This window comes from Eimeria acervulina, genomic scaffold, assembly GCF_000499425.1.
Source record: "Eimeria acervulina Houghton genomic scaffold, Eah_scaff152, whole genome shotgun sequence".
Taxonomy (NCBI): Eukaryota; Apicomplexa; class Conoidasida; order Eucoccidiorida; family Eimeriidae; genus Eimeria; species Eimeria acervulina.
In genome coordinates this window covers 18155-35000 of record NW_013550210.1, presented here as the reverse complement: position 1 = coordinate 35000, position 16846 = coordinate 18155, and the positions used below count along the sequence as shown (strand labels likewise).

Here is a 16846-nt window from a genome sequence, read left to right as displayed (position 1 = left end):
CCTCATGCTCTAGGGCCTCTGGCTGATAGGGGGCCCTCGCCGCGGGGCTCCCTATACCCTGCTGCTGCAGCAGGAGAGACAGCTGGGGGAGGTGGGGGGGCTTCCTCTCGTCTCGCATTAGACAGAGAGAGGGGCCCCCGGGGGCCCCCTTCCCCACGACGCACGCGTGGGGGACACGGGTCGCATGGGGGTGGGGGTCCATACCGGGGGATCGACCGATCCCGATCCCGATCCCGTTCCCGATCCCGCTCCCGATCCCGATCCCGATCCTGGGATCGAAGACCCCACACGGAGTTGAGGAGGAGACGAGGGTCACCCCACGCCTCTGGGGGGAGCCCCCATTTAATGGGGGCCCCCCCTCCACAAACAGAGGTTAGGGCAGGGAGATGTGCAGAGGGGTCTCTTCTAGGAGAGGGGCCCTTCATTGCAGGAGACGTAAGACGGAGACACAGAAGTAGAAGCCCCAGAGCACCAAAAGGGGGAGCAGGGGCCCCCTATTTAGGAGGGGCCCCCCCTTCTTCTCACTCAGCCCAAGACAGACAGGTGAGGGCCCTCCTTCCTAATGGGCCCCCCCTCATGGGAGACGATCGATCCCGATCCCGGGGCCTTCGGGATCGTCGCGAAGAGTGTGGAGCCCCCTCGGGTCCCCCCGCTCATGCAGTGCATGATAATTATGGCTGGGGTGGTAGCAGTAGAAGAGAAGTCCTTTGGACAGAGAGAGGGGGTGGGGGCCCCCACCCTGGGGGCCCCCCCCCTTCTTCCCATGCAGAAGGGGGCCCCCGGCGGCGAGGAGACTCTCCGGGGCCTAAGCGTCGAGTTGGGGGGCCCCTAGAGGGTTCAGTAGGGGGAGAAGGGGGTGGGGGCCCACCCCCTGGGGTGTATGGAGGGGAGGTGAGGGGTAGAAGGAGACAAATGTCTCCGGATGAGTGTAGCTCTTTACCTTATATGGGGCGCAATGTGGGGTTGAGAGGAGACAGAAGAGACAGTAGAGGGTGGGGGGGACAAGAGGGAGGCTCGGGGGCTGGTGCTGCTCCCCTCGCCCCTAGGGGAGGGGGGCCCCACCCCTAAAAGGGGGGCCCTTTCATCTCTATATGGGGGCCCCTTAGTTACCCCGAAAAGGGGGGGCCCCACCCCTAAAGAGGGGGGCCCCCACCCCTAAAGAGGGGGGCCCCCACCCCTAAAGAGAGGGGTCCTCACCCCTAAAGAGAGGGGCCCCTACCCCTAAAGAGGGGGGGCCCCAAACCCCTAAAGAGGGGGGCCCTCACCCTTAAGGGCCCCAACCCCTAAAGAGGGGGGCCCTCACCCGTAAAGGAGGGGCCCCCTATCTGGCGAAGTAAGAGATAGATAGAGACAAACAAACAAACAAACACAGACAACACAAATGCGCCTAGGGAACCCCACGGGGTTATTATGAAGGGACTGTGGGGTTCGCTGCTGCTGCTGATGCAGCTGCTGCTGCAGCGCAGCAGCGTTGCTGCTGTGGTGCTCTTTCCCCAACTATAAGAAAGAGACACTTTTGGGGCCCCTGGCTCCGTTTATCTTTGACAAGGGCTTACAGAAGAATGTTGCTGATGCTGCTGCTGCTGCTGCTGCTGCTAAGGTATCTAGGGTAGCTTGTGTAGATACACCTGAAGAGTGCTGCTTACAGGAGAGGAGACAGAGAGATAGCAGAGGAAGTTAAGCAGCAGATAGAGGAGACGGGGATGGACTGCTGCAGTCTGTTCTAAGGGTTTAGGGTTTGCGTTGGGGTAAAGCAAAAACGAGAGAGCGCACCCTACATGCTGTTGCTGCTGCAGGTTTTGCTGCGGCAGCATCAGCAGCTGCAGCACCACAGCAGCAGCTGCTGCTGCTGTATTTGCTGCTACAGCAGCAGCGGGTGTAGCAGCTGCGCCAGTAGCCGCCGCCGCAGTAGCAGGTGCGCCCGTAGCCTCAGCAGCAGCTGCTGCAGCAGCTGCTGCTGGAGACAGCTGCGGGGAAGTGTCTCCTTTTGGGGCCTATTCGATACCTAGAGAGGAGACACCTTGAGACAGCTGGGGAGGGAGACTCCTTCTCGCTGGAGGCAGCGACGTAGAGTGTGTGTCTCTGTTGCTGCTGCAGCAGAGCAGCAAAGGCGACACAAAACAGCAGCAAAACCCTTGGGGGCCCTTCAGGCGTCCCTCACTAGCTGCTGCTACCTTCACAGCTAGCTGCAGAGTCTCTCCTGTTAGCAGCAAATAAAAAGCGAGAGGAGACGCCTAAGATGGAGACAGAGACTAAAGGTGTTCGTGCTGCAGCAGCTGCAGCAGCAGCAGCAGCAGCACAAAAGAAGCTTACATAGCGAAAGGAAATCTCGGGGAGGTCGGGCAGCAAACTGCATGCAGCCCCAAAACAACAGCAGCAGCAGTTTGTAATAAGGTAACGCAGAAGACGACAGAGCAGACAGAGAGAGAGAGAGAGGGAGAGATAGAAAGATAGAGATAAAGAGATAGAGACAGACAGAAAGAGACAGAGACAGATAGAGAGACAGCGGAGACAGAAAGAGACACAAAGAGATAGAGAGATATAGAGAGGGAGAGGAGACAGAGAGAGGAGACAGAAAGAGAGAGATAGAGAGGAGACAGAGAGAGATAGAGAGGCGACAGAAAGTAATAGAAACAGAAAGATAAAGGAGACAGTTAAACCCCCCTACCTTTATACACAAGGCCTTAGTGCTGACGCCGAGCTGCTGCAGCTCTTCTAGGGCCCCCAGCAGCAGCAGCAAAGGGGTTTCTTCTGCTGCCTCTAGCAGCTGCTCCTTCGCCTTCTATAGAGAAGACACAAAAGCAGCAGCAGCAGCAGCAGCAGCAGTAGCAGCAGCAGTTGCAGCAGCAGCAGCAGCAGGAGACACAGAAACAGGACAGCTGCTCCACCGTAGACAAAAGGAGAGACAGGGGGAGACAAAAGGAGACAGAAAGGGTTTAAGAAGCCCCAGCTCCTTATGAATTAAGGCATGTCTACAAGCAGGTGTCTCCTTTTAGCTTGGGCAGAAAGAGCTGCCTGGCGGTGGTTTAGGGTTTAGGGTTTGCCTGTAGGAATTGCTATCCATGCATTAGGGTTTAGCGTTATTAGGGTTTAGGGTTTAGAGTTTAGGTTCTGCCTGTAGGAATTGCTGTCCATGCATTAGGGTATAGCGTTCTTAGGGTTTAGGGTTTAGGGTTTAGGGTTTAGGGTTTAGGGTTTAGGGTTTGCCTGTAGGAATTGGGGGTCTTCAATTTGCATAGCTTTTAGCAGTCTCAGGGCGGCGACTGTCTCCGCCAACCTGCAAACCCTCAAGGGCCCCACATAAATAAAAATAAATAAATAAATAAATAAATAAATAAATATACAGAGAAAGAAGAAAGAGACAGCGAAGGAGACAAAAGAAAGAGACAGAAGAAGGGGACAGCCAAGGAGACAGAAGAAGAGACACAAGAGACAGACAAAAGAGCAGACAGAAGAAGGAGACAGCAAAGGAGACAGAAGAAGAGGAGACAGCAGAAAGAAACAAACAAAAGGAGACAAAGAGGAGACAACAAAAAGTTAGAAAGGAGACAGAGAAGAGACAGAAAAGAGGGAGAGAAGAAGAGACAAGGAGACAGACAAAAGGCCCCACAACCTGCTGCTGTTGAGAGACACTTGAAGAGACAGCAGCAAGCAAGCAGCAGCAAGGAGCAGCAAGCAGCAGCAAACGCGTACCCTAAAGGCTGCAGCTGCTGCTGCAGCAAACAACGCAGCAAAATGTCTGCTGTCTCCCCAGGCTGCCTCAAGGGACAGAGACAAACAGCAGCAAACAGAAGCTGTCTTGAAGCAGGAGACACCCAGGTGCGCAGCAACCCATCAGCAGCAGCAGCAGCAGCAACAGCAGCAGCAACAACAGCAGCAACAACGGCGGGAGCAGCAGCGACAACAAGAGCAGCAGCAAAGAGACAGCACCAGCCGCAGCGGCAGGAGACAAAGAGACACCATCAGCAGCAAAGGTGAGAAGGAGACAGCAGCAGCAGCAGCAAGACGAGAAGAGGAAACAGCAGGAGCAGCAGCATCAGAACAGAAAGAGAGAGAAACAGCAGCAAGAGGAGAGGGCGAATCAGCAGCAGCAGCAGCAGCAGCAGCCAAAACACCAAAGAGACAGCAGCACCAAAAGCAGCGGCAACTGCGACGCAGCAGCAGCGAGGGGAGATAAAGAGACAGCAGCAACAGTAGCAGCAGCAGCAGCAGCAGGGGCCTTGTCTCTTTCTCCTCCTTACGCAAAATCGCATAGCAGCAAATGCTTCAAGGGCCAGCAGCAACTGCTGCGGAGACAACACCAAAGCCTAATAACAAACCGCAGCCACAGTCTCCTACCCCCAACTGTCTCCTTCATCTCCCTGTCTCCTTCTCTTCTATTCACTTGCAAGGGCCCCCAACGCTTTAGGGTTTAGGGTTTAGGGTTTACAGCGCTTTGTAGGGCCCTTTAGGGCCCCCTAAGGGCCTTTAGGGGGCCTTTGGGGCCCCTTTAGGGCCCACTTAGAGGCCATTAGGGGCCCCTTAAAGGGCCCTTTGGGGGCCCTTAGAGGCCCATTAGGGGACCCTTAAAGGGCCCTTTGGGGACCCTTAAAGGGCACCTTGGGGGCCCTTAGAGGGCCATTAGGGGCCCCTCAAGGGGCCCCTTAGGGACCCCTTTGAGGGCCCTTTGGGGGCCCTTTTGCTGCTTATAAGGGGGGTGACGGCTTACATTTTTATTGAGTTGTTCTGCTGTTCGTAGGAAGAGAGACACCGCCAGGGGAGTTGTGTCTTCTAGGGATACTGCGCAGTAGGGGGCCCCCGGGGGGCCCCCAACCCCCTGAAGAGACACTTCAGGGGGCCCCTGGGGGCCCCCAACTTCTTGAAGAGACACTTGAATGGGGCGAAGGCCTTTGTAAGTAATTGAGGAGGCGGAGAGGTGCATGCAGCAGCAACGCAGCAGCAGCAATAAAGCTGCAGACCCACGAACCCACACACACACTGCAGGTGCTACTGCTGCTACAGCTGTTGCTGCTGCTTCTGCTACAGCTGCTGCTGGTGCTGCTGCTGCTGCTGCTGCTGCTGCTGCTGCTGCAGCAGAGACAGAAAATGAGGTAACAGAGACAAACCGAAGAGAGAAAGCAACATCGACAGCAGCGGAGACAGGAAGAGAGACAGCAGCAGCAGGAAGAACAGCAACCGCAGCAGACAGGACCGCTGGGTAATCGTAGCAGCAGCAGCAGCAGCAGCAGCAATTGGGGGGCCCTTACTGTTCGTAGGCAGCAAATAAAATGTCTCTGCTGCTAGCTGCAGTGCTGCAGCAGCAAGCAACGGGGAGTGAAGCTCTAGAGACAGCGCAGCATGCCAGACCTCGATGAGGGCCCCTTCAAGCGGCGACTCCGACGAAGGGCCCCCAGCAGCAGCAGCAGCAGCACCAGCAGCAGCAGCAGGTGCAGCAGTGAGAATGCGCTTCAGGGCCCTTCGAGTCTCCGACTGTCCCTCAGCCGAAGAGGCAAAAAGGAGATCCTTTAGGGGGCCCCCCAGCGGCAGAAGCAGTTCCAAAAGGAGACAGCTGCTGCTGCTGCTGCTGCTGCTGCCCGTACCCGGTTCCCCAGCCCCAGCAGCAGCAACAGCAGCAGCATCAACGGGTCTCCGCTGCAGCAGCTTTTGAGGCAGCTTTACGAAGGGGGACAGCAACAGCTGGGGACAGTTGACAGTAGCAGCAGCACTTAGAAGAGACAGCTCCTCTGCATGCAGCAGCAGCAGCACCTCCAAGCTCTGCAACAAGCTAGAGATAGAGTAGGGGCCCCCAACTAGGGCCCCTTCCTTAATGCGGATTTGCTGCTCTCCTGCGCTTATAAAGAGGGGCCCTTTGTGGGTTTCCCTAGGGGTCCCTTCTCCAGCTGTTGCTGCTGCATGTGCTGCTGCATCTGCTGCTGCACCTGCTGCACCTGCTGTTGCTGCAGCAGCAGCAGCAGAAGCATATAACTGAGTCTCTTCACCTACAGAGGCGCCCTCTTCCCCTGTGGGGCCCCTGCCAAGAGGGTGTCCGAAGCTGGGGGCCCCCTGCTGCTGAGAACAGGGGCCCCCAGCAGCAAGGAGACGGAGGAGACAGCAGAGAGCTTCCGGCTGCAGCTGATGGAGGGCCCCGTGCAGCAGGAAGAGCAGCTGTCCCCAAACCTCCTCTAGAGACACTTGCTGCAGGTGTAGGGGGGCCCCCTTGGGGGCCCCCAATGGGGGGGGCCCCACGGGTGCCCCCAAGGGTGCTGCTGCCTTCTGAGCGCGACGCACTGCTGCAGCAAACGCTGCAGCAGAAAGGGTTTGCTGCGCAGCATAAAGATGCCGCTGCTGCAGCTCCTGCGCCAGCAACAGCAGCTCTTGAGGGGAGAGACAACTTAATAAATAAGAAGAGAAGCAGCGGGAGCCACCCCTATAGGGTACAGACACACGCAGCAACACTAGGGGGCCCCCCTGCTGTAGACAGCCTGATAAGGTATGGGGGCCCCTACCCGTCTCTAGGGGCCCCCTTAAGTACCCTCTGCTGTACCTCCCTGTCATACAAACTCCCCTTAAGTATGAGGGCTCCCCTAACATATGGGGGGCCCCCTCTTGCCTTAGGGGCCCCTTAAAAGGCCTGCTGTATCCAGCACAGAAGGCCCCCCAGTACCCTCTACTCCCCCACCCAGAAGAACAAAGGTTGCGTAGCTGGGGGCCCCCCTGGGGGGCCCCCCAAGGGGGGCCCCCCCTAACAGATAGGGGGCCCCGGCAGAGACTTAACCTCATATGCTGCACTGTCTTCGTGGGGGTCCCCCTCCCCTCTGCCTAGCAGACCCCAGAAACGCAGCTTGGGGGGCCCCCAGAAGGCAGATTAGGGGGCCCCCAGGGGATATCTTAGGGGGCCCCCAGGGGTTAGTTTAGGGGCCCCCAAGCGACGAGATGTCTCTATCTTCGCTGTATACAGCAGCAGCAGAGGGGGCCCCCAACGTTGTGTTGCTGGAGCGGAGGGCCCTATAGGGGCCTCTTGCTGCTGTAGCTGCTGCAGCTGCTGCAGCTGCTGCAGAAGCACAAACAAGCGGGGGGCCCCACCAGAACTACCCTAGGGCAGCAAGGTGCAGATAGCAAATAAATATCATTTTAAAAGCCTCATTAAGTCTTAAAAAGGAGCAAGAAACGCAGAAAAGCTTCTCCTGCAGCAACCTTGTTGCTGCAGGGGGCCCCCCAGGGGCCCCCCAGGGGGCCCCCCGCTGCAGAGGGGCCCCTAAGGGGCCCCCCAGCAGCGTGAAGGAAGCAGCTGGGGGCTTTCATTGATATTTCGTTTTAATGTGCAAATGAAGACAGTCGCTGCTTTCCTTTGATATTTTGTTTGCTGGTTGCTGCTGCTGGGGGGCCCCCCTGCTGCGTTAGTTAGAGGGGGGCCCCCACAAGAGGGTATTAGGTTCAAGTTTTACTTTGTTTGTCTATTTGTCTTTGTCTCTCTGTCTCTGTCTCCTCTACAGGGATATAAGCCGCAAGGATTGGGGCCCCCAGCCCTGCAGCAAACTTCCCTTCTTATATATGAAGACAAACAGGGGCCCCCGAGGGTACAGACGGGGGCCCCCTATACACTGCGGGAGCCCCCCACATCTCTAGGGGGCCCTCCCGCCTCCACCCCTTGTATAGAGCGCAAGACAACACAACTGATATCTTAAAGCAGCAGCTGCTGCTGCCTAAGCGCAGCAGCAGCAGCAGCTACGCAGCAGCAGCAGCAACCGCAGCAGCTGCAGCAGCAGCTGCTGCAGCAGCAGCAGCAGCAGCAGGGGAAACAAGATGAGTTGGGTTTCTTTAAAAGACAGAACAACTGTCTCTCCTCCTCTGCGGTCCACTGAAGGCCGCAGGAGTCGCGTCTGTCTGTTGCTGCAGCAGGGGCAGCAGCGGCAGCAGCAACAACACCTACTGCTGCTGTTGCTGCTGCTGCTGTTGCTGCTCCACCCTGTATGTGTCTGCTGTCGGTTTGCTTTCGCACCTCCCCCGCAGCAGGGGATTGATCGTCTCCCTAAAAACAGCTGGGGGGCCCCCCGGGGGGCCCCCCAGGGGCCCCTATACAGGCGGGGGCCCCTTCAGGGGGCCCCTCTATCTCCCTTTCACTACAACCTTTCATATGCTGCAGCAGAAACTCCTGGGGGCCCCCCACCTTCGTCTCCGTCAGCAGAAGCAGCAGCAGCAGAAACAGGATCAGCAGCAGCAGGCACGGAAGCAGCAACAGGAGCAACAGGACCAGAAGCAGCAGCAGCAGCACCAGCAGCACCAGCACCAGGAGCAGCAGCAGCAGCAGCAGCAGCAGCACCAGCAGCAGCAGCTCGTCTGACTATCGGTCAACGCCGCTTAGAAGACAGGAGACAGAACTGGCATCGGCATTATATTTACGGGCCTGTGGACCCCACAGCATCTTTAAGTAAGCAGCCAGCAGCAGCAGCAGCAGCAGCTGCTGCTGCTGCTGCTGCTGAGCCTCCTGAATCTCTGCTGCAGCTGCCCCCACAACGGAGACCCCAGGGACGCCGCTGGCGCCTGCTGGAGGAGCTGCAGGTTGGGGAGACGCTGCTTGATGCTGCTGCTGCAGCAGCAAATGAAGCTCTTCAGGAAGCAGCAGGAGATAATACAAAATCTACTCGGGGGGCCCCCAGGGGCCCCTCAACCGGCAGTGTGCTGCGCCACAAGCTGCAGCAAGCTGCTCTTCGTGGGGCAGCAGAAAAGATTGAAAAGATGTTGGAGACACTAGACAAAGAAGAAGGAGACAGTTTAATCTCGAGAACGCAAGCGGAGTGGCAGGGAGAGGCCCCTCCTGCTGCTGCTCCTGCTGCTGCTGCTGCTGCTGCTGCGGGGGGAGGAGCCCTCAGTGTGGGGCCCCGCGCGCTGTATGCAAGGGAGCTCCGGCGTTTGCTGCAGAACCGAGCAGCTTTAATATCTGCTGGGGTATTAAAGGGAGAAGAAGAAGCATCTGGGGGCCCTCCCGCGCAGCAACAGCAGCAACAGCAGCAACAGCAGCAGCAGCAGCAGCAGCAGCCGGAAGGGCCCCCAATATCTCTGTTAGATGCGTTGCTGCCGCGAGAAGGGACAGCACTTAGACCCAGCTGCGCGCTGCTGCTCTGCCAGCTGTTGTCTACAGCTAACTTTGACGAAACTGTGGAGGTGCATGTACACCTGAAAAGAAGAAAAACAAAAACAAAAGATGCTGCAGCACCGAAGGGCCCCCAACGCGTTCAGGGTTTTGTCGTACTGCCTTACGGTGTTATTCCAACCCGTAGGGGGCCCCCGGGGGCCCCCCCCGCTGCAGCAGCAGCAGCAGCAGCAACTGCAGCAGCAGCAGAGAAAGAAGAGCAACAGGGGCCCCCTGCAGCGGAGGCCCTCGTTGTTAGAGGGAAGAAGAAGGGAGGCATCTGGCGCAGACCACGTATAATTGCTGCACTTGTACATCCTTCTGAAGAGAGAGCTGCTAGGGAAGCAGGTATGTATATATCTGCTGCTGCTGCTGCTGCGGATGCTGCTGCTGCGGGTGCTGCTGAAGCAGGGGCTCTTGCTGCTGCTGCAGCTGCTCCTGATGCGGTTGTTACAGCAGCTGGTGTTCCTTGTGCTTTTGCTGCTGCTGCTGCTGCTGCTGCTATTTGCTGCTGATTTTGGTCCTCCCGGTGCTGCTGTGGGGTGGGTGTTTTGCTTTTTATATAAAAGGAGACAGAAGGGAGGAGACAATTAAATGTGTCTGCTGTCTCCTCTTCGTTTGTTTATGCTGCTTTGTTGCATACTGTCTCCTCTCGCCCTTTTCAGTCTCCTTTCTCTCATTTCTTTTCTTTTTGTTTTATGTTTTATATTTGTTGTTTGTTTTCTTCTGCTTATGGGGTGTCTATCTGTCTTTCTCTTTCTCTCTCTCTCTCTCTCTCTATATATATATATATATATATATGTATGTATGTATGTATATATATATATATATATTTATCTCTGTCGCTGTCTGTCTCCTCTGCAGGCGCAGATATTGTGGGGAGGGAAGCCCTTTTAACTGCTTTAAAAGGAGACAAAGGAGACGCCCCCGATGTTGTTATCTCTACACCTGAAGAGATGGCTGCACTTGGTGCTTGCGGCAAGGCTCTAGGTAAGGATTCTGTCTCCTTTATGTCTCCTTTATGTCTCCTTTCTCTGTTTATTTCTGTCTCCTTTGTGTCTCCTTTCTGTCTCCTTTGTGTCTCCTTTCTTTATCTCTCTGTCCTCTCTCTCTCTCTCTCTCTCTCTCTATATATATATATATATATATATACACCTGCAATGAACATAATAAATAACAAACATACAAAACAAATAAGCAAGTGTCTCCTTAATGGGGTTGGCCTCACTGCGCTGCATTTATGAGTGTCTCCTTTCTCTGTCTCCTTATTTCTTTGCACGGTTTGTTTTGTTTGTTTTTATTGTTTTTGTTTCTCCCTGCACGTATGCATATCTTCTTTGTATTTATTTTAGTGTCTCCTTTCTTTCTGTCTCCTTTCTTTCTGTCTTTTTTCTTTCTATCTCCTTTTTCTCTGTCTCCTTTATTGCTGTCTCCTTTATTAGTGTCCCCTTTATGTCTCCTCTGGTTCTGTCTCCTTTCCTTATGTCTTCTTTATGTATGTCTCCTTTACTTATCTCTCCTTTGTTGCTGTCTCCTTTCTTTCTATCTCCTTTCTATTTCTTTTCCTTCTGTCTCCTTTATTGCTGTCTTCTTTATTGCTGTCTCCTTTATTGCTGTCTCCTTTATTAATATCTCTTTTGTTAATATCTCTTCTTTCTGTCTCCTTTATTAATATCTCTTTTGTTAATATCTCTTTTCTTTCTGTCTCCTTTAGGCCGCCGCAACCTGATCCCTTCTGCTGCAATGGGGACACTTTCAGGAGATGCAGTGGAGGCGATTCGGGTGTATAGGCAGCCTACTATTCAATTTGCTGCAGACCGTTGGGGGGTTGTGCATGCACCTGTGGGGTATGTGTCTCTTTCTGCTGTACAGCTGCTAGCAAACTTTAAAGCCTTCTTAAGATCTTTAATTAATGCAGCTTCTTCTCCTTTGCTGTCTCCTTTGCAGCATCATGCAGGGCAAAGAGCTGCCCCTATTAACAAACTTATTCAGTGTATTCATATATGCACCACTATGGGCCCTTCTATCAAAGTAGATCTACGCGCTTGCTAACTGTCTCCTTTCTGCCGCAAGCAGCAACAGCAGCAGCTGCAGCAGCAGTTGCTGCAACAGCAGCACTTTCTGGTTCAGGATATGCGTGCAAAGCATGCATGCAATGTATGCATGCAGCGCATGCATGCAACCTATGCATGCAATCCATCCATGCATGCATTGCATGCATGCAACCTGTGCATGCAGCCTATGCATGCAATCTATGCATGCGCTGCGTATGCACTGCATGCATGCGCTGCGTGCATGCAATCTATGCACGCAGTGCATGCATGCAACCTTTGCATGCAAGAAGTACTTGGGATTTTGTCTGTGTGTAGACTTTAAACGGAGTGCAGCCGCTTGTAACAAATGTAGGGGAGTGCAGCTGTCTCCTTTATGTCTCTCTTTGTCTCTTCTTTCTCTCTACTTGTTTCCTCTTTCTCCACTGTAGCCCTTCCTTAATATGTAGGCTCTTGAACAGCCCCAACGATGCATGCGCTGCATGCAGCCCCAACAACGCACGCGCTTCATCCGCTGCATGCAACTCCTATGGTGGATGCGTGCAGCGCATGCAATGCATGCAGCCCCCAAAAAATGCATGCAATGCATGTGCTGCATGCAGCCCCAACAAGTTGCTTGCTGCACTGCAGTGGGGCCGGCAGCTGCCTGTGCGGAGACAGACAGACAAACGGAGACAGCTGCAGTGTACATACACCCCGTGCTTTGCTGCTACCGAACAGCTGCAGCACCAGCGGCAGCAGCAGCAGCAGCAGCAGCAGCAGCAGCAAAACCGAAAGGCGCTCGGAGCTTCTCCGTTGATATCTTTCCATGCAACAGAGAGGGCACAATATAAGTAATCAATTATATATATATATATATATATATATACATGTTATTAATTATTTGCTATAACGTACTATTGCTATTACATTATCTATTATAATATAAGACGGTAGCGCCTATGTTGTGTAGAAGCATCCCTCTGATGTCTATACCCGCATAATTATTATAATAGTATTATTGGCTATGGGATGGGTTGCTGCTTCCTTCCTACTGTTGCTGCTGCAGCAGGTGCTGCTGCTGCTGCAGGGGCTGCAGTTGCTACTGGTGCAGCAAATGCTGCCGCGGCTGCAGGGCTTACAGGTGCTGCTGCTGCTGCAGTATGTGTTGTTTATGTTGCTGCCGCTGCAGCATGCGCTGATGCTACTGCAGGGGCTACGGTTGCTGCTGCTGCTGGTGTTGCCGCTGCAGGTGTTACTGCTGCTGCTGCTGCTGCTGCTGCGGTGCAGCTACGCTCCTCCTGTTCTTCTTATGAGAAGTCCCCTTCAAACCCTAAACCCTACTAAACCCTAAACCCTACTAAACCCTGATGTGCTGGGCTACGCAGAGTAATGCAGCACCGACAATACCTGCACACCATGCAAATAAGGGGTATTTAAAGCTGTAACGAGTTAAATAAATTTATTTAATTATTTTAATAGGCACTAATTAAACAAAGAAAGAAGAAAAACAAAAGATAAGGGAGGGGGAGCTGTGGGGGTTGGCTGTAGACCATTGGAGAGCACCGTCTCGCGTTACAGTGGGAGGGGTATATTTCTGCATTTTTTGTATTCTTTTTGAATTATTTTTAAAATTTAATTGTTTAATATTAATTAAAATAAATTTTCTCTACAAAACAAACCCAGAAGCATGCACAGAAGCAGCACCTGCGCAGCTCCGCCTGTCTATTGAACGCGAAGGGGAGGGGGGCCCCCATCAGCAGCAGTAGAGGGCCCCTGTTCTGTTGCTGCTCTGCCTTCTTGTATATTTTCTTTCTTCGCATATTAATATTAGCTAGTTAATTAAATAAATAAAAGGGTTTTCATATTGCTTCATTTCTGCTGCAGTGCAGCAGCGCAGCAGCTGCTGCAGGTGACCCCTGTTTGCTGCTGAGGTTGTCTGTAGGCGGTGTATGTTCTAGGCGCTATTTTTCTTTCATTTTTTGCGTTTTGTTTGTCTTATATCTTCAAAAGGTTTATTATTTACTCGCAATGAAACCACAAATCCCTCTGGGGGCCCCCAGGGGCCCCCCCCAGCAGCACCCCCCCTACCTCCCAGCTATGGAGACCTGCACACGCAGTCCTTTACCTTTATCTGCTCTTCATCTTCCTTTAAATGAAAATACAGACTCCCTTACAGAACAAATGAGAAGGTTAGAGCTCGCTCACGCCCTACAGCAGCAGCAAACGATGTTCTCTAGGGTGGCCCCATCATCATACAGCAGCAGCAGTAGCAGCAACAGCAGCAGCAGCAGCGGCAGCGGTAGCGGGGGGAGCGGCAGTAACGGCGATCGCAGCAGCAGCAGCAGTAGCAGCAGCAGCAGCAGCAGCGGAAGCGAGCAGGCCGCAATCCACTGCAGTGGCGTCTCTGATGCACACCCTCATATCCCTCCTGTGGGCGCCCCCTTAGTACATGCAGCAGCAGCAGCAGCAGAAGACAGCCCCCCGAGTTGTTTTGCTGCTCGTTGCATGCGCTCGCGCTGCATGCGGCGGCTGCCACCTGTGGGGATCGGGGGATGCATGCAGCACCTCCCCACATCTCCTGCATGCAGCAGCAAGCCCCAAAGGCTTCCTTCTTTTCGTACTCCTGCAACAGATTGTCTCTTTGTATCAACAACAACAACTACGCGATTTCTTAGAAGGAAGCAAGAACAGCACAGAATGTAAGAAGCTCATCCTGCTGCTGCTGCTGCTGCTGCTGTTGCTGCTGCTAATGCTGCATTTGTTGTCGATGCTGCTGTTGCTGCTCATGTTTCTGTTGCTTATTCTGATGCTGATGATGTCGCTGCTGATGGTTCGGCTGCTAATGCTCCTGATGCTGCTTTCGGTGGTGCTGCTGCTCCTGCTTCTTTTGCTGCTTCTTCTGATGCTCTTGCTGCTGTTGTGGCTGCCGCTGCTGCTGCAGCTGCAGCTGTTGCAGCAACTGGACCAGGAGGAACAGAGCAGCTTCTTTTTTGCGCGCAGACCACCGAGCTGCAAGTGTCTCCCTACCCAAGGGTTTAGGGTTTAGGGTTTGTGTGCATGCAGGGGGGCGCGTGCAGCGCTTTACAGGTGGGAGGCTGAAATGCGTGGAAGGCGTCAGGAGACAGAGGAAAGGAGACAGGAGACAGCAGCAAGACGTGAGGGGACAGCAGACAGCAGCGGGTTTCAAGAAGCGCTGTGCAGCAGCAGGACCTTAGAGGGGCTTGCGCTTGCATCTCTACCCCTTTGCATGCAGCAAAAGACAATTAAAAGGAGACGCCTGAGCTCTACTGTCTCTGATGATGAAGATAAAAGAGGAGATCAAGAGGAGACACCCCTTTGCAGCGCCTTTGAGGGGCCCCCACTGTCTCCTTCTATGACGCCTACTTGTTATAAAAGAACAAAGACAATCAGCTCCCAGTAGCTAACGAAACACCCTCCTGCTGCTGCCGCTGCTGCTGCTGCTGCTGCTCGTGCTGCGGGAAGGGAGGAGAGATGGATGACAGCAAAAGGAAGAAAAACCCTTTGCAGCCCCATGCATGCATGCATGCATTCACTGCATGCATGCACTCACTGCATGCATGCGCTCACTGCATGCATGCACTCACTGCATGCATGCACTCATTGCATGACTCACTGTATCCACTCACTGCATGCATGCGCTCACTGCATGCACTTAATGCATGCACTCATGCACTGCATGCATGCACTCATTGCATGCACAGCATGCATGCATGGACTCACCGAATGCGCTTACTACATGCACTGCATGCATGCATTCACTGCATGCATGCGCTGCATGCATGCATGGGGCCCGATGGTAGGAGGGAGGAGAGCCCTTAGGATTTTTTTTCTGTTATGTTCTGTAGCAGCAAGTGAAGAGGGTGTTTATTAAACAGCGCATCGCATATCGACAGCATAAACCCTTTTTCGTTTCTTCTATTGGCTGAGAGAAACAAATAAACATGCATCTCTGCTGCTGCTGCTGTGCTGATGCACCCCTGCAGCTGGTGAAACGCTGCTGCTGCTGTTACGCTGCTGCAGCGCTGCTGCTGGAGCGCTGCTGATGCAGCTGGTCTGCTGCGCTTGCGCTACTGGAGTGGTGCTGCTGCGGTGCTGCTGCTGCCATTATTTTGCTGCTCGAGTGCTGCTGCTGTAGCTCTGCCGCTGTAGTTCTTTTCTGCAGTTCTCATGCTGTAGTTCTGCTCCTGCTGTGCTGCTGCTGCTGGTTTGCTGCTGCTTCTTTGGTGCAGCAGCAAAACAGCACAGTTGCTGCTGCAGCTGCTGTGCTGTTGCTGCTGTTTTGCTGCTACGGCACAGTTGCTGCTGCTGTTGCTGTTCTGTCTCTTTTCTGCCTCCTTTCCCTTCTATCTGTTTTTTTGTCTATCTCTTTGTCTCCGTTTCTGTCTCCTTCCTATATCTCCTTTCTGTCTCACAGAAAGGAGACAGATTGAGTCTCTATTGGGTGTATGTATGCATGCAAGCATGCATGCATCTCTATCGCGTGTATGCATGAATGCACGCATGCATGCATCTCTATTGGGTGTATGGATGCATGCATGCATCCTCTTCTCGTTCTCTGTCAGCCTTCTCCATGAACTTGTCTATTAACTGCAGCACCAGTGGGCAGCATGCATGCATGCACGAAAGAAGATACGCGCATGCGTGTATGCATCTAGAGTATGCATGCACGCATGCATGCATGCATTCAAGAAGATACATGCATGCATGCAACAAAAAGATGCATGCATGCATCTTTTTGTTGTCTGTCAGCCTTCTCCTTGTAGTTGTGTTTTGTGTGTATCGATTATTTGCTGCACCAGCGGATGCATTTCATGAGGAGGGACGGAGGAGACAGCCTGCAGCACCGCCTCTATCCCTTCGCTGCAGCACAAAGGGAAGCCAGCCCCGCATGCATGCAAACAGCAACAGCAGCAGCAGCAGTAGCGGCAGGGATAGGATTAGCAGCAGCAGCATGAGCAGCGGCAGGAGCACAACAAACAGCATGGTGAGCAGCAGCTGAAGCAGGACCCACTGAAGCAGCAACAACGCCAGCAGCAAGATAAGCAGCAGCAGCAGCAGAAGGATGAGCAGCAGCCACGGAATGTGCAGCAGCAGCCGCAGCAGGATGAGCAGCGGCAGCAGCAGCAGCAGGATGAGCAGCGGCAGCGGCGACAGCAGGATAAGAAGCAGCAGGAGGATGAGCAGCAGCACGATGAGCAGCAGCAGGAGCAGCAGGCTAAGCAGCAGCAGCAGCAGCAGCAGCAGCGGGCTAAGCAACATCAGAGCGTAAGCAGCGGCAGCAGCAGCAGTAGCAGGCTAAGCAGCAGCAGAATGAGCAGCTGCAGCAGCAGAAGCAGGTGATGTTCTCACCTCTGCAGCAGCCTCGTCAATCCATTCGTTAGCCAAGCAGGTAAAAACAGCAGCTGCTGCTCGCAGCAAAGAGAAGACAGCTGCTGCGCTGCAACACAGCTCACCCTTACAGCTTCTACCACAAGGCCCAGCCGCACGTACAGCCGCAGCAAACCGCGCAGCGCCTGACAAGCACAGCAGCAGCAGCAGCAGCAGCTAGCTATTAAGCTAGCTAGCTATTTAGCTAGCTATGGGTGGGCATCCACGTACAGATCGCCAGGGCAGCTAGCTACCATCGGAGCTAGCTAGCTAGCTAGCTACCTAGATGGATCGGTAGCTAGCTGCTGCATCTGCT

General features: G+C 54.0%; 4 protein-coding genes across 4 annotated transcripts in view; 3 read left to right on the top strand and 1 right to left on the bottom strand.

Annotated features, from left to right (window-relative positions):
- EAH_00021350 (hypothetical protein, conserved) overlaps positions 1-1068 on the top strand; it is a gene marked incomplete at both ends in the record, with an annotated part of 3250 nt that extends 2182 nt beyond the window's left edge. The window contains one exon of the mRNA XM_013397073.1: positions 1-1068. This exon is cut by the window's left edge and continues 910 nt beyond it. Within this exon, the coding sequence (XP_013252527.1) occupies positions 1-1068 (1068 nt within the window).
- Positions 1069-5019: 3951 nt separating this feature from the next.
- Positions 5020-6759, bottom strand: EAH_00021340 (hypothetical protein; the record flags this gene model as incomplete). Its single annotated transcript, XM_013397072.1, has 2 exons — positions 5020-6406; positions 6659-6759. The coding sequence occupies 2 exons, from the start codon at positions 6757-6759 to the stop codon at positions 5020-5022; spliced, it is 1488 nt and encodes a 495-aa protein (XP_013252526.1).
- Positions 6760-7782: 1023 nt separating this feature from the next.
- Positions 7783-9624, top strand: EAH_00021330 (50S ribosomal protein L1, putative; the record flags this gene model as incomplete). Its single annotated transcript, XM_013397071.1, has 1 exon — positions 7783-9624. The coding sequence occupies one exon, from the start codon at positions 7783-7785 to the stop codon at positions 9622-9624; it is 1842 nt and encodes a 613-aa protein (XP_013252525.1).
- A 3699-nt stretch (positions 9625-13323) lies between these two features.
- EAH_00021320 (hypothetical protein, conserved) lies at positions 13324-14563 on the top strand (the record flags this gene model as incomplete). Its single annotated transcript, XM_013397070.1, has 2 exons — positions 13324-13841; positions 14206-14563. The coding sequence occupies 2 exons, from the start codon at positions 13324-13326 to the stop codon at positions 14561-14563; spliced, it is 876 nt and encodes a 291-aa protein (XP_013252524.1).
- Between the last annotated feature and the right edge of the window lie 2283 nt (positions 14564-16846).